Source organism: Sciurus carolinensis, chromosome 12 (assembly GCF_902686445.1).
Source record: "Sciurus carolinensis chromosome 12, mSciCar1.2, whole genome shotgun sequence".
Lineage (NCBI taxonomy): Eukaryota > Metazoa > Chordata > Mammalia > Rodentia > Sciuridae > Sciurus > Sciurus carolinensis.
Genome location: NC_062224.1, coordinates 110,691,334 through 110,705,403, shown reverse-complemented (window position 1 = coordinate 110,705,403; position 14,070 = coordinate 110,691,334). Strand labels below are relative to the sequence as shown.

General features: G+C 39.4%; 1 protein-coding gene across 3 annotated transcripts in view; it reads left to right on the top strand.

The window, feature by feature from the left end:
* Positions 1–889: 889 nt before the first annotated feature.
* The window catches only part of Klhl20 (kelch like family member 20), a 31,684-nt gene continuing 18,503 nt past the window's right edge, over positions 890–14,070 (top strand). For all 3 annotated transcript variants that reach the window (XR_007104451.1, XR_007104450.1, XM_047521505.1), the window contains exons 1-4: positions 890–966; positions 1,874–1,937; positions 7,515–8,088; positions 13,356–13,514. Coding sequence is in view for 1 of the 3 variants with exons in the window: in XM_047521505.1 (XP_047377461.1) it covers positions 1,915–1,937; positions 7,515–8,088; positions 13,356–13,514 (756 nt within the window). In the remaining 2 variants the exon portion in view is untranslated. The remainder of the gene's footprint in view (positions 967–1,873; positions 1,938–7,514; positions 8,089–13,355; positions 13,515–14,070) is intronic.

Below are 14,070 nucleotides of genomic sequence, written 5' to 3'. Positions count from 1 at the left end.
AATTTTAAAACATCCAATTATAATTTTACCACATGTGTATATGTAGTGATAATCACAGGACTAGAATTGAAACTCTAGTTGTATGGACCTAAACGCCATTCATTCCTCACCACAGGCTTATTAACAAGAGGCATCCTTCCCCTTTCAGAAACAACAGACCTATGAAGATTTCATGTAAAGAATAGCAAAAGAAAATCAGTTAACGTTTAGCCTAGCATAGTTATCAGGAAATCGGCAACGATTTCTTAAAATTGTAAGCCCCACCTTACCTTTGTATCATTTATTTCTTTTCTAAATATATAGTAAAAATCGCATGGGTACATGCTTTGGGGAATCTGGAGAAAAGACAAATTAGGGGAGCAGGAGGGAACCACTATTTTTTTCTTCTATTAGGAAATGAGACCACAGAAGATGTGTCTGGTGGTGAATACCAGGCAGAAAAGGCAAGCAAGCACTGCCTTGGAGTCCTGGGTAAAATCGTGGTGCCTCCAAAGCTGTACTGGGGGAAATCTGGAGGGTAAGGTCTATTTCTGATTTGTCTGTGAATTCTCAGTACTTGCACATAGTTAGATTTTATATATAAAGAAGAAAGGAGGAAGCTTCAAATACTGCCAGTTCAGCAGTAAACTAAGGGGTCACCACCCGGGTGCAAGAAACTCGGTCCAAGGCCTGGTAGTCTTCGAGGGTGCTGGAACAGCCAACAAAGGGCGCGGCTACTTCCGGAGCCGCGCCGGAACCTCTTGCGGGAATACGCGCGTTTCGGCGGGAAGGATTTGGGGAAAGGACCACTTCCTGCTTCTGATGAGGGGCGGGTACGGAGAAAGGAAATAGTTCGAAGAGCGGCATCCTGCCTGTGCTAGCGGCGGCGGCGGCGGAGGCGGAGCGGAGAGGAGGGCGGCGGCGGCGGAGGCGGAGGAGGCGGAGGAGGCGGAGGAGGCTGCGGCAGAGAAGAAAGTGTCAGAGCCGGTAAGTGAGCTGCCTCAGAGCCGCGGACCGAGAGCGGCGCGCCAGGTCTCGCTTTGCAAACGCGTGGTCCCAAGTTGCCGAGCTGCCCGCCCGGGTCAAGCCAGAGCTCGTCGGCCGCCTGTCAGTCGGCGCCGAGGAGCGGCTGCTGGGGCGCCGGGGCCGGGCCTCGCGGGGCACCAGGCTGCGCTCTCGCTGGCTGACAGCCCTGTCCCGAGGCCGGGGGAGGCGCCGACCGTCCTGCCTGGGCGATAGGGTTCCCGCCCTGGACAGCTGCCTCCGACCGTGTTCGGAGTTCGGGGAAGGAAGTGAGCGCCCTGCGTCCCGTCCAGCCCTCGGTCCTGGCGAGATCCTGCCAGGCGGGTGGTGGGGCCGAGGGAAGGGCTGGTAGGCAGCGCTGGTCGGGAGCCACCCTGTCTCTGCCCGGTGCAGGCTCCCGGGGCTCCGAAGCGGGGCTCTTCTTTAAAGGCTGCGCCTCTTCCTGTGCCGTGTCACTTCGGCAAGTCACCCACCTTCAGATCCGCGGTTAAACCAGCCTGCTTCCTATCCGGCCATCAGGTCAGAACCGTCATGGGTTTCGGGTGACTGCTCTGTAAATGTACTTGTTGGCGAAGGCAGAATCGTGTCTCTAAGCAGTTTTCGAAGGGAGACAAGACTTACCTAGCAGTCAGGACTGTTCAGCGCGCGTTCCCACACCTGCACCGGGAAGCGGCTTAGCCTCGAGTAGGACAGTCGTCTTACCCGCTCTGGACTCCGTTATGGTTTTGCGTCTGCAAAAAAGCCTGTGGTACATTATTATATAAAATTCTTGATTACTGACAAAGTGAACGAAATGATTTACAAAAGTTTTTGCTGGAAAAATCGGAAATAGCTTTTATTAAGTTACTGGTTTTTGTGTTTTTTTTCTTAGGTTCGGCTTTAGAGTGTGGTGAAGGATACTTTTCATGGTGCATGGAAGGAAAGCCAATGCGCAGGTAGGCATTAGGAAGAAAACCATTAGTTACACTGAATGAAATTCAGCATGTAATAATTCAAGGCTTCATTGAAATATATTTTTAAAATGTTCTCAAATCTTATTGAATTCTGCTTAGAACAAATGGTTCTTGTTCTAAAATAAATCAAATTCTTCTTTGTCCAAACTCATTTTATAGTTACTGAACTCTGTTTAACCATTTGTTATTTAACAGCAAAGATAACTCTTGGAGCCCTTTTTAAGGGAAGCATTTCATGATGAGGATATGACTAAGCGCTAGGAGCTAGAATCAGAATATATATTTCCTTTTTCAGATCTGTTATTATCAACGGACCTTAAGCTGTTCACCTCCCTAGCCCAGTTTCCTTCTCTAGTATATCTGACCAGGATATTGGGAATTCATGAATGTTTGCAGATGCTTTGATATTACCAAATGAAGAGATGTCATGGAAGTGACACATTCTGTTTTCTTATGTGTATCTTTCCCTACCATAGAAATATTTGACTGTAAAGTACATAAAGAAATATTAAATTCTTCATCACTTCATTTTCTAATATTGCAAAAACCACTGATTACCTCTCTTCCTCATCTGCCATAAATATCTTATGTGATTGCTAAAATTAAGACTTTTTTTAAGGAAAGGCAGAGTGTGTGGGAATGTTTTTGGTTTATTAGTAATTTCCATATAAAATATTCACTTAATTACTCATATCTGTTCTTTTTTTCTTGCTTTATTACATAATACTGTCAGGTATTCAGACTCACGTTGGATGATTCCAGTGCCATTGTTAAATAACCGCTCTTTCTTCATCACTCTCACATGCCCAGAGGCTGGCCTGCCTGTTGCTCCGTTGTCTTACTTTTACCTGCTGCCTGCTTAGTTACAGTCACACTTCCTACCTTTCTTTGTTTGGCTGTCATTGTTTTAGCTGCATCCCAGAAGGTAGTCTCTGTAAAATAACCTTGGGTTTATACTCAGCTGCTATTAAAGAAGCTTTGGATGAGAAGTAACTTTATTGAGATTATTCAAATACATGTTCATTCTCCCTGTTAGATTGTGAGCTGAGTTTCATAGATCTTCATATGTTTGCACCCCTAAACAACTAATGACTACTAAATAATTGAATGAACAGCTTCTGCAGACATTTTGGTAGGGGTTATGAAAAAGAAAAGATTGAGCCACACACAGTGATTCAGATATCCCAGCTATCAAGAGGCTGAGGAAGATGGATGACAAGTTTGAGGCCCTCAGCAACTTAGCAAGACCTGTCTCAAAATAAAATTTTGAGAGCTAGGGATATAGCTCAGAGGCAGAATGCTCCTGGGTTTAATCCCCTGTACCATACACACACACACACACAAGATTCAAATTATTGTTAAAGACATTCATTTTGTGTGCTTTTTTTCCCACTCAGAATTATTTTTAATTGTTCATATTTATGAAGTACAATGCGATAATTCAGTACATATATACAAAGTGTAATGGTTCAATCAAGGTAATTAGCATTTCCATCTTCTAACATAAATTAGTACAGCCATTATGGAAAACAGTATGGAAGTTTTTCAAAAACCTAAAACTACCGTATATTCAACTATCTCATTTGAGGTATGTATCCAAAGGAAATCAGTATATCAAAGAAATACCTGCATTCCCATGTTTATTACAGCACTATTTATAATAGCTAAGCCATGGAATCAACTGAAGTATCTATGGGTGAATAGATTCAGAAAATGTGATAAACACATGTACACACACAGGAATATTATGTAGCTATAAAAAAGAATACATGGATGAATAGATACATAAAATGTGATAAATGCTTGTACACACACAGGAATATTATGTAGCTATAGAAAAGAATGGACTCTTGTCATTTACAGCCATCTCGATGGAACTAGAGGACATTATGTTAAGTGAGATAAACCAGGTATAGAAGGACAAACACTGCATATTCTCATTCAAACATAGAAGCTAAAAAAAAGTTGATTTCTTAGAAGTAGAGAATAGAATAGTGTGACTAGTTTTGCTTTTTTACATTTTAGCTGCCTTTTTTTTATGTGAGAATGTTTGGGGCTGAACGTAACACAAAGTCTTGATGCAGCCTGGCTTCATCAAAGTGGAATCTTATTTGCAGCAAGACCAGAGGTAGGGTGAGCTTCAGGGTTGGTTCATACCATTGCTTGATGATACCATTTGGACCCAAATTCCTTCCTTCTCTCTCATGTAGCTCTTATCGCATTAGTTTCTGCCTGGTTTAAAATTAGCCCCCTTTCTACCACCACTACCAGTGCTGCCTTCTTGTTAATGCCCAGCAAAATAACCTCTCCCTGAATCATGGAATGTAAGTCCTTTCCTTTAGGTTAACTGCCGTCTTAGGTAAGGGAATGCCATCAGTTAATGATTTAAGAGAATTGAGAATTCATCCTTAAAATTGGGTATGTAGTCAGTTTTCCTTGAAGCCTATGGTGGGGTAGAGGAATAAAATCAAAATTATTTTAAAGCTTGAAATAATTGTTGGTAAAATATGTGATTACTGGAATTTATCTTGAAGTTACGTTTTTCATAAGTTCTTAGAGTGTTCAATATCTGCTGACACTGCCATTAGTAGATTTTATTCCCTTTGATTTTAAAAAGACTGATTCTTTCACAAACTTAAAAGAGTTCTTTTATGGGAGAAGGCAAAAGCTCTATTTGATTTACCTAGTTTGTCAACTGTGAATTGGGCCCAGAATAATCCTTTTACTTGCCTTCTGCAATTTTAAAATACATGTAGATTAGGCTAGCAAATTAAGTTAATAAAAATGTTATTTGAATTTAGTGTCTTTTTTTTTTTTTTTTTTTTTTTTAAGTGCTGGGGATTGAACCCAGGGCCTTGTGCTTGCAAGGCAAGCACTCTACCAACTGAGCTATATCCCCAGCCCTTCCTTTATTTTTTAATGTCATTAATTCAGTTTTTTAATAGAAATTCACAGATTAAAAATGCAAGTAATTTGAGACCCCATGGTTTCCCTAGTTGAATTTTTACTTGAACAATAAAGCTTACTCCCTCAAGCCATTAATGACATCTTTACTAGGATTCTCCTCCATCCTGGGGAGCAGTTAAAACTTCAGTTCACCTCCTCACCCCTCAGATCTTTAGAACATTTATTCAGACTCTAAACAAAGAAGTTGTGAACATAGATGTGGCAAGGTGTGAACACAGTCTATTTCTAGGTCACTATAATTTCCCTTCAAAGGCACCTAGAAAAACATACAGAAAAAAATTGCTTTCTACCACTAAAAGCCTCTGGACATGATGAGAATGATGAAAGGTGTGAGCTTAGATTTTTTGAAATATGCATTTATAGCCAGGCGTGCTGGTGCATACCTGTAATCCCAGTAATTCAGGAGGCTGAGGCAGGAGGATCCCAAATTCAAGACCAGCCTCAGCAACTAAGCAAGACCCAGTCTCAAAATAAAAAATGGGAGCTGGGGTTATAACTCAGTGGTAGAGCACTTGCCTAACATGTGAGGCACTGGGTTCAATCCTCAGCACCACATATAAATAAAACAAAGGTATTATGTCCATCTACAACTAAAAATGTATATATTAAAATTTTTTTTACATTAAAAAAAAAAAGAACTAAGTATGTAGCTCACTGGTAATGTGCCCCCGGGCTCAGTTCCCAGTACAAAAAAAAAAAAAAAAAGTGCATTTACAAAGATGAGTAGCACAAAATTACTTACTGTATAGAATTAAATACAACTTCCTAGAATATTTAAAATGAGGTGCCTCTTAAAATTTCAGCATACTGGTGGTCCCTGTTCTTGTGCCCTCATTTTCCTAAAGAGTAGTGTGGTCCAGTCATGTGGCTATGTGCTTGCTTTTTCTCCCATCTGAGAATAATAGCCACATAGACCAGATGTCTAGGTCATTTCCATTTTAAATACTCGGTCCCCTTGCCTAAGAGAGCTGGGGGTAATAAAGCACAGAATTTTATAACTAAACCTAGTCCCTATATATAACACTCTCCAAACCTCTAAACTGCCAACATAAATCAAACCTTTGGAAGCTACTCATTTATAAATTGAAGAGTGCATATGGGCCTATTCTTTTCTCCTGTGATCAGAGTAAAGCCTCGCTGATTCAGACTGATTTAGCAGGAGCAATTTGACCTATGTGGTTTTTTTGTGTTTGTTCTGGTTTTTGTAGTGGGGATTGAACCCAAGGGTGCTACACCACTAAGCCCATCCCCAGCCCTTCTTATTTTATTTTATTTTTTTATTTTGAGACAGGTTCTCACTAAGTTGCCCATGCTGGCTTCTAACTTGGGATCTCCTTCCTGAGCCTCTGAGTCACCGGGATCACAGGCTGCACCACTGTGCCCAGCTCCTATGGAGTACTTTTACATTAGGCCTGTTGTCATGTTCGGCATTTCCAGACCCAAATGAGTCTCAAAGAATGTTGCTCTATAGGCTCTTCTTTTAAAAAATTTTAGTTGTAGATAGACACAGTACCTTTATTTATTTATTTATTGTTATGTGCCTCACACGTGCCGGCAAGTGCTCTTCCGCTGAGCCACCACTCTATAGGCTCTTAAGAGTCGTGCTAAATAAATTAATACTTCCCAGCCATCTTCTTCACTATTTTAATTTTCATAAATTTTGAAGAAAGGATTTACAAGGAAAGATGAACTTCAGTCCAGGCTTCCAGATTTGTTGTTAATTCAAAATTTATTTAAATTTTTTTTTTTTTTTTTTTTTGCGGTGTTGGGGATCGAACCCAGGGCCTTGTGCATGCAAGGCAAGCACTCTGCCGACTGAGCTATCTCCCCAGCCCCTAATTTTTAATATGGATAAGTATAACCACCTTATTTTGAAAATAATGTAGTTTTATTAATATAGTAGCTAAAATTTCAAAATGTTACTATGTAGCAAACACTGAAGTGAAAGTTTTCGTTTGTGTCATCTGGTTTAATTTTATTTTATAAGGTAGATCTCCATTAAAGAACTTGTTTCTGAGCTATTTGGAGGCAGAGACAGGAGGATCACAGGCTTGAAGCCAGCCTAGACAAGTTGGCAAGACTCTGTCTCAAAATAAAGGGCTGGGGGTTTAGTTCAGTGGTGGAGTGCATGGGACACTCCATATAGGCATGGGGGCAGTGGAGAAGGAGAAAGAAAAACAGTGAACGTCAAGTCTGGAGTTAAACCAGATTTAGGAATTAAACTGCATAGGTTCAATTTGTGCAGAGACAATCATTTGCACATTTTTTTGGTAAATTTTTTAATGTTGTAGGAGATGTGCCCTAAGACAGTCTGATACTTTCTCATTCTGGGATGAAGAAGAATGACCCTTTATTTTATGGGACTGGGTTGTAACAGTGCTCCAACTTGGAATTAAAACCATTCATCCTTTAAGAGCCTTTGAGGAAGTTTGAGCTCTAGCGTTCTTAGAAAAGGAGTTCTTTGAGTGTGTGCTACTTTCTTTCAGTAACTGCAGGTTTCCTTACGTCTTGACTTAGGAACACTTTAGTTAGGGCAGAAGAGAGCTTCTAATAATTGTCACCTTCTCTCTCCGCCACCGCCCATCCCTGTAGGTGTACCAGCATTCGCCCAGGAGAGACTGGAATGGATGTAACAAGCCGCTGCACCCTTGGAGACCCCAACAAACTGCCGGAAGGGGTTCCCCAACCTGCCCGCATGCCCTATATCTCAGACAAGCACCCTCGACAAACCTTGGAGGTGATTAACCTGCTGAGAAAGCACCGGGAGCTGTGCGATGTGGTGCTAGTTGTGGGCGCCAAGAAGATATATGCACATCGAGTCATTTTGTCAGCCTGTAGTCCCTACTTCCGAGCTATGTTCACGGGAGAATTGGCAGAGAGCCGACAGACCGAAGTCGTGATCCGAGACATTGATGAGAGGGCCATGGAACTTCTGATTGACTTTGCGTACACCTCCCAGATCACTGTAGAAGAAGGCAACGTTCAGACCCTTTTGCCAGCTGCCTGCCTCCTCCAGCTGGCAGAAATACAGGAAGCCTGCTGTGAATTCTTAAAGAGACAGTTAGATCCTTCTAACTGCCTGGGCATTCGGGCTTTTGCCGACACACATTCTTGCCGTGAGTTGCTAAGGATAGCAGACAAGTTCACCCAACATAACTTTCAAGAGGTGAGTTGTACATGGTGGTTTGAATGCATTCTTATTGTCAGAAGGGCAATATGGGTTCACATTCTCCTATAAATGACATCTACTTGGGTATTTACTATTGGTTCTCATTCATAACATCAAGTTGTTTTAAGTTCTAAATCTGGGTTTTTTTGTTGTTTTGTTTTTTTGGTACTGGGAATTGAACCCAGCAGAGCTTAGCCACTGAACCACATCCCCAGATCCCTTTTTATTTTTTATTTTGCTACAGGGTCTCGCTCAGTTGCTGAGCTGGCCTCAAACTTGCAATCTTCCTACCTTGGCCTCCCCACTTGCTGGGGTTACAGGCATGTGCTGTGGTACCTGGCTAAACCTGGTTTTTACTTTAAAGGCTAATGTTGTGTTTTACCAGTAAAAGTCATTTCTCACTAGCCATATTCATAAAGGGCTAATTTATAAACAAAAATACAGTTCGTTAGTTCCCTAGAGGATCCTATGGCCTGATAGAATGACTGCTGTCAGTCACTCGCTCAAGGCATTTTCTTCCTGATTATGTGAATTATTCAGCAGAATAAATTATAGACTAGAGGTTATTTTTGAGTAACCAAAATACCAAACAATAATCGAGAAAAATTTAGATGACATCAAAACAATTTTCAATGAACACGATTTTTCACTTATTCATTTAACAGATCTTTATAAAGCTATTGTGTTTCGTCCGCTGTGCTTAGAAGCATAGGCTATATAGTAGTACACAAAAACCCATAGTCTGTACTCATGGGGTTTATGATTTAACTAATCTAGATGGCTATTGTGAGCCTGTTACACAAATAATAATCATCACTGGAGTCTACAGAGAAGGAAGCCTTGGGTGATTTGGAAGTGTATAGAAATATTTACTTGGGTTCTGGGACAGCTCGTGCAAAATTCTGAGACAATACAAGCATAACTAGTTTGAAGAACTGAAAACAAAGCAAACAAAAACCCACTCAAGACCTAGAGATTTGGGGTAGGATGTTACCTCATGATTTCAGAAAAGGAAGAGGGCCTAGTCACCCAGATTTGATAGACCCTGTGAAGAATTGGAGACTTAATCTTCAGAGTAATGAAGTTTTAATTTGCGTTTCTCTTAAAATAAGAAAGTTGATCATCTTTCATGTATTTAAGTATCATTTTTTGTAATTCTTATTATGTTTTTAATATCTTTTGCCATTCTATTAGATTTTGGGTTTTTCCCCCTATTAACAATGATCATCTTATCAAATATCAATTATCAAATATATCTGTGATATATTTTTTCCAGTTTACATTTGTTTTTCCACTTTGCTTATCATATTTTTGTTCATGCAGAAGTTTTTGATTTGGTTTTTTGGTTCTTTTTTTTTTTCTTTTTTTTTTTTTATTCTAATATCTGGGATTGAACCCAGGGATGCTTAACCACTGAGTCACATCCCCAGCGCTGTTTATTTTTCATTTTGAGACAGGGTCTTGCTAGGTTTCATACAACCTCACTAAATTGCTAAGGCTGACTTAAAACCTGCAGTCCTCTTGCCTTAGCCTCCTGAGCAGATGGAATTACAGGCATGTGTCACCACACCCAATAGTTTTTGCTTTTTATTTTAATGTTGTCATATGTATTGGTCTTATATTTAGAATTTCAAAACAGAATTTAAAAGCCTTCCTCTATACTCAAGTTACCAAAAAAATTCACACAGATTTTTTTTTCTACTGTGTATGGTCTGTTTGTCTTGTGTATGGTGTGAAATACAAGTCTAATTTTGTCTTTTTTAAATGATCAGTTAGTAGAGTGGGGTAGAATGTAACTCAAGGTAGCATCTTTATTATGTACTAGATTTGTGTATGTATTTGCTTTGGTACCTTTGTATTTGACAATGTACTTCACTGTTTTTTGTAATGGTTTATTTATTAAGCCTTTGCAATGTATTTTAATATGTGATAGGCCTAGTTTCCAGTGGTTTCCTAGCTTTCTTGCTTGTCTACTCGTGCCCCCAATCCCCGACACCACCACCCTGCAGTGCTGGGCATTGAACCCAGAGCTTCCTGCATGCTAGGCTATGCATACTGGGAAGTGCTTTTGTACCCCAGCACCTTGTGCATGTTTATTTTTCCAGGTGAACTTTAATATTACTTTATCCAACTCTAAGAAAAAAACTTGTTGGGATATTTATGGGAGCATATTAATCTAAAAGTTAAAGCAGTCTTGTTTATGATGTCATATTAAAGAACAAGATTTCATTTCTTTAACTATTTTGTATCACTCAGGATTGTTCTATAGTTTTCTTTGTGTAGATTTTACAGATTTCTTTTTAAGTGTATTTCTCAAGTAGATTTATTTTTGCCCTCCTGTATAGTTTTTCTCTTCCACTATATCTTCTAATTGGTACCATTAATGTATATGAAAGTTACTTAAACTGGGAATTGAACTCACGCACACTCTGCCACTGAGCTATGATCCCCAACCCTTTTTTGAGAGACAGTCTCACTGAGTTGCCCAGACTGGCCTCAACCTTGTGATGTTCCTCCTTTAGCCTCCTGAGTAGCTGGGCTTATTGGCACGTGCCCCTAATACAGTGTTAAAATAGTAATGAACTGCTCAGTAGTCTGAGGCAGGAGGTTCCTGAGTTCAAAGTCAGCCTCAGCAACTTAGCAAGAACCTGTGTCAGAATAAAAAATTAAAAGGACTGGGGATGTGGCTCAGTGGTTAAGTGCCCCTGGGTTCAATCCCTAGTACTGAAAAGAAAAGAATTCTCTGCATTAGAACCTTTTGGGGTGACGGAAATGTTCTGTATCTTGATTATAATCATGGTTCTTACCTGAGCATAAAATTTATCAAAACTCATTGCACTGTACTATTAAAACAAGTTTTTTTTTTTTAAGTTATGCTTTAACCATAACTTTGTCTTAAATCTGAAGAATATTATTCATAAAGAAAATTCTGTAGTCTCTTCTAGTTCTGAACTAGCCTTCCAAGGGAATTTGATGCATACCATAATGAAATTGCAGCGTGTTGGTTCACATAGGTACAGAACAGGGATAACCATTTGGGGGTTAACACTTACAAGACATTTAAATTACTTTTGAATTTTATCAAGTCTGTCCTTAATTTCCTTCTATTTCATTAGACCTTAATGCATGTAGTGCCACTCTTATTCAAAAACATACATTTTAAAATGGGCTTTAAAATCAGCAGCACGAGGTTCACCATATACTTCAGTTAGAAAAACTCTAGATGACTTTACTTATTTACTCTGCTTGTTTTTAACTTTATTCATTTCTCAAATGGTATCTGCATTCATCTGAAGAAACAAAGTAAACAATTGCCATAATAGTGTGGGTCTTAAAATTCACACTCCTCTAAACTCTTAGTTAAGAACAGATATTTTTAATCATATTTTCTTAACCTGGTCATTTGGTTCAAAGATAGATTTCAGTGCTAGATTAACCTAATGGTATATTACTAATACCTATTTCTGGTTGGTGAAAAAAAGTGGCATTTTAACCAGACTTTGTCTATCACAAGTGTTATTTTTTACTTTCTGCTCTTATTTTGTGCCAAATATATTTTTGCACAAATTTTCATGCCTTCCTGCTGTGTCATGTTTCTGTTAAATAATTGTTAGTATCATAGCAGTTTATTCACAAACTTTAAACCTGCTGATCATTGATATTTCAATAACATTTTATTTTTAATCTTACACTTTGACAAGATCTTAAAAGATGTTAAGGCACTTAAAAAGATATGTGATGCCATACTTGTACTTAAGAGAGGACATCAGAAAATAAAAACAGGGAAAGGAAGATTCAGCTATGGCTAAAGTTGTGTTTGACATGAAGCCAACACACTTAGAGCTAGCCTCCAAACATCTCTGGATGATATAGCCCACCCCCACATCCCAACACAGGGTAGCCAGGTGAAATACAGTGCTCCCAGTTAAATTTAAACTCCAGACAAGCAACAAATAACTTTTAGTATAAGAATGTGCTATATTTTTATTTGTTACATCTGGCAACCCTACCCCAGAGAATAGAATGCAGCCATTCTAATTGCTGTTGCCTGACTAAGCAGCCTCGGCTACTATTTAATCTATTTCCTGAGCCCTGGAAAGTCTCTCACACAGATAGCTTGAAAACTTGTGCTATTTAAAGGTATAGTCAGCACAGTGGCACCTGCCTGTAATCCCAGCAGCTCAGGAAGCTGAGGCAGGAGGATCACAAGTTCAAAGCCAGCCTCAGCAAAAGTGAGGTACTAAGCAACTCTGTGAGACCCTGTCTCTAAATAAAATACAAAATAGGGCTGGGGGTGTGACTCAGTGGTTGAGTGACCCTGAGTTAATCCCTGGTACCCAAAATATAAATTAATTTAAAAAAAAAAAAAAGGTATAACTGACCTAATGGCCCTTAACTGTTGTTTTTTGAGATTTGTATTTTTTTCTAATGTGTTTGAGGAAAACAATCAAATATACAATTATCATTATGACTTTATATATCCTGCTAAATAGTCTGACTTTGATGAGGATGAAAATAACCCAGTCTCAAGAGTACCCTTGGTCCACCTCAGGCAGCACAGTGGGAACCCAACTCTTGGCCAGTCCTGCCATATCAGCAGAGGTCCCAGGTAACCCGGTCTTGAGGGATAGAGCAGTGGCTGCTGCCTTCTCCAGTGCGCCCTACCCTTAGTCACACCCTGAGGAGTACACTCAGGAGGGCTTGGAACCCGGGGCTGGCTGCGCCTCCATCTGACACTGCGCCAGGCTGTTTGCAGTTCTCAGCAGAATATGTGTCGGCATAGCGTGGTCCTCAGAGGTGTCCGCAGGTCTCCTCCTCCCTCATACTCGAGCTTGCAGAATTTCAGACAGCCTCCGTCTTTTTTTTTTTTAAACTGACCGCTTGATATTTCCACCCTAAATACTGCTTTTTATCAACTAATCTTCCTCTGAAAGCTTTTCCTGACTCTTTATGTGCCTCTGACATTTCTGGGATTTTAGTTGGATGTAGTTAATTTGGCTTTTTTTGAATGTGATCTTTATTTTAATATTTAAGGAAGAAAGATGTCATTTTTCTTAAATTGCTTAAGTCACAAATGATTATTTTCATAAAATTTTAATTGTGTACTCTATGCTTTATTTTTAAAGTCTACTTCAGGTATTATTTAAACTTAAGTTCCATTGCAGGATAGTATTGCCCTGTAACCCTGAAGAAAATTTAAATCGAATGTGCTCATAAGTTTTCTTTTTTTTTTTTTTCTTTCATTCTTACATAACTTTGAAAAGGTAATGGAGAGTGAAGAGTTCATGTTACTTCCAGCCAATCAACTCATTGATATCATATCTAGTGATGAGCTGAATGTTCGCAGTGAAGAGCAAGTGTTCAATGCAGTGATGGCATGGGTCAAATACAGTATTCAGGAAAGACGCCCTCAGTTGCCCCAGGTAATACTAGAAACACATCTCTAAGAAACTGTTTTGTACCAAAAGAAACAGTATGCACTTGTCTTGCAAAAATGAAACAGTTGTATTAGACTCCCAGGCTTTCTACCTGTTTCCAAGGAAGTAAGTGTTTAGAAGCATTTGACTGCTTATCATTGTGAACTTTTTAGTCTTTGCCTCCCTTCTATTTTGGACTCTACTTTTGAGCTATAGCACAATTCAAAATCTAAACTTTATAAAATGAAAAAAAAAATCAAGAATACTTTTCCTATAGCTTGGAAATCCTACCACACTTTAAATAATAAAGGATGAATTGGGACAGAAGTGATCACAGAATGAAATGTTCAAGATCCATTCTTGTTATGACTGTATAGTAGTCCCCTTTTATCTGCAGGGGATAAGATCAGATAGATACCTGAAACCTTCAAACCCAATGTATGCTGAATTTTTTCCTATACTTTGCATACCTGTGGTGAAGTTAAATTTATAAATTAGGCAATGTAAGAAATGAACAACAATAGTAATAATTACAACAATATACGGTGATTAAAGTTATTTA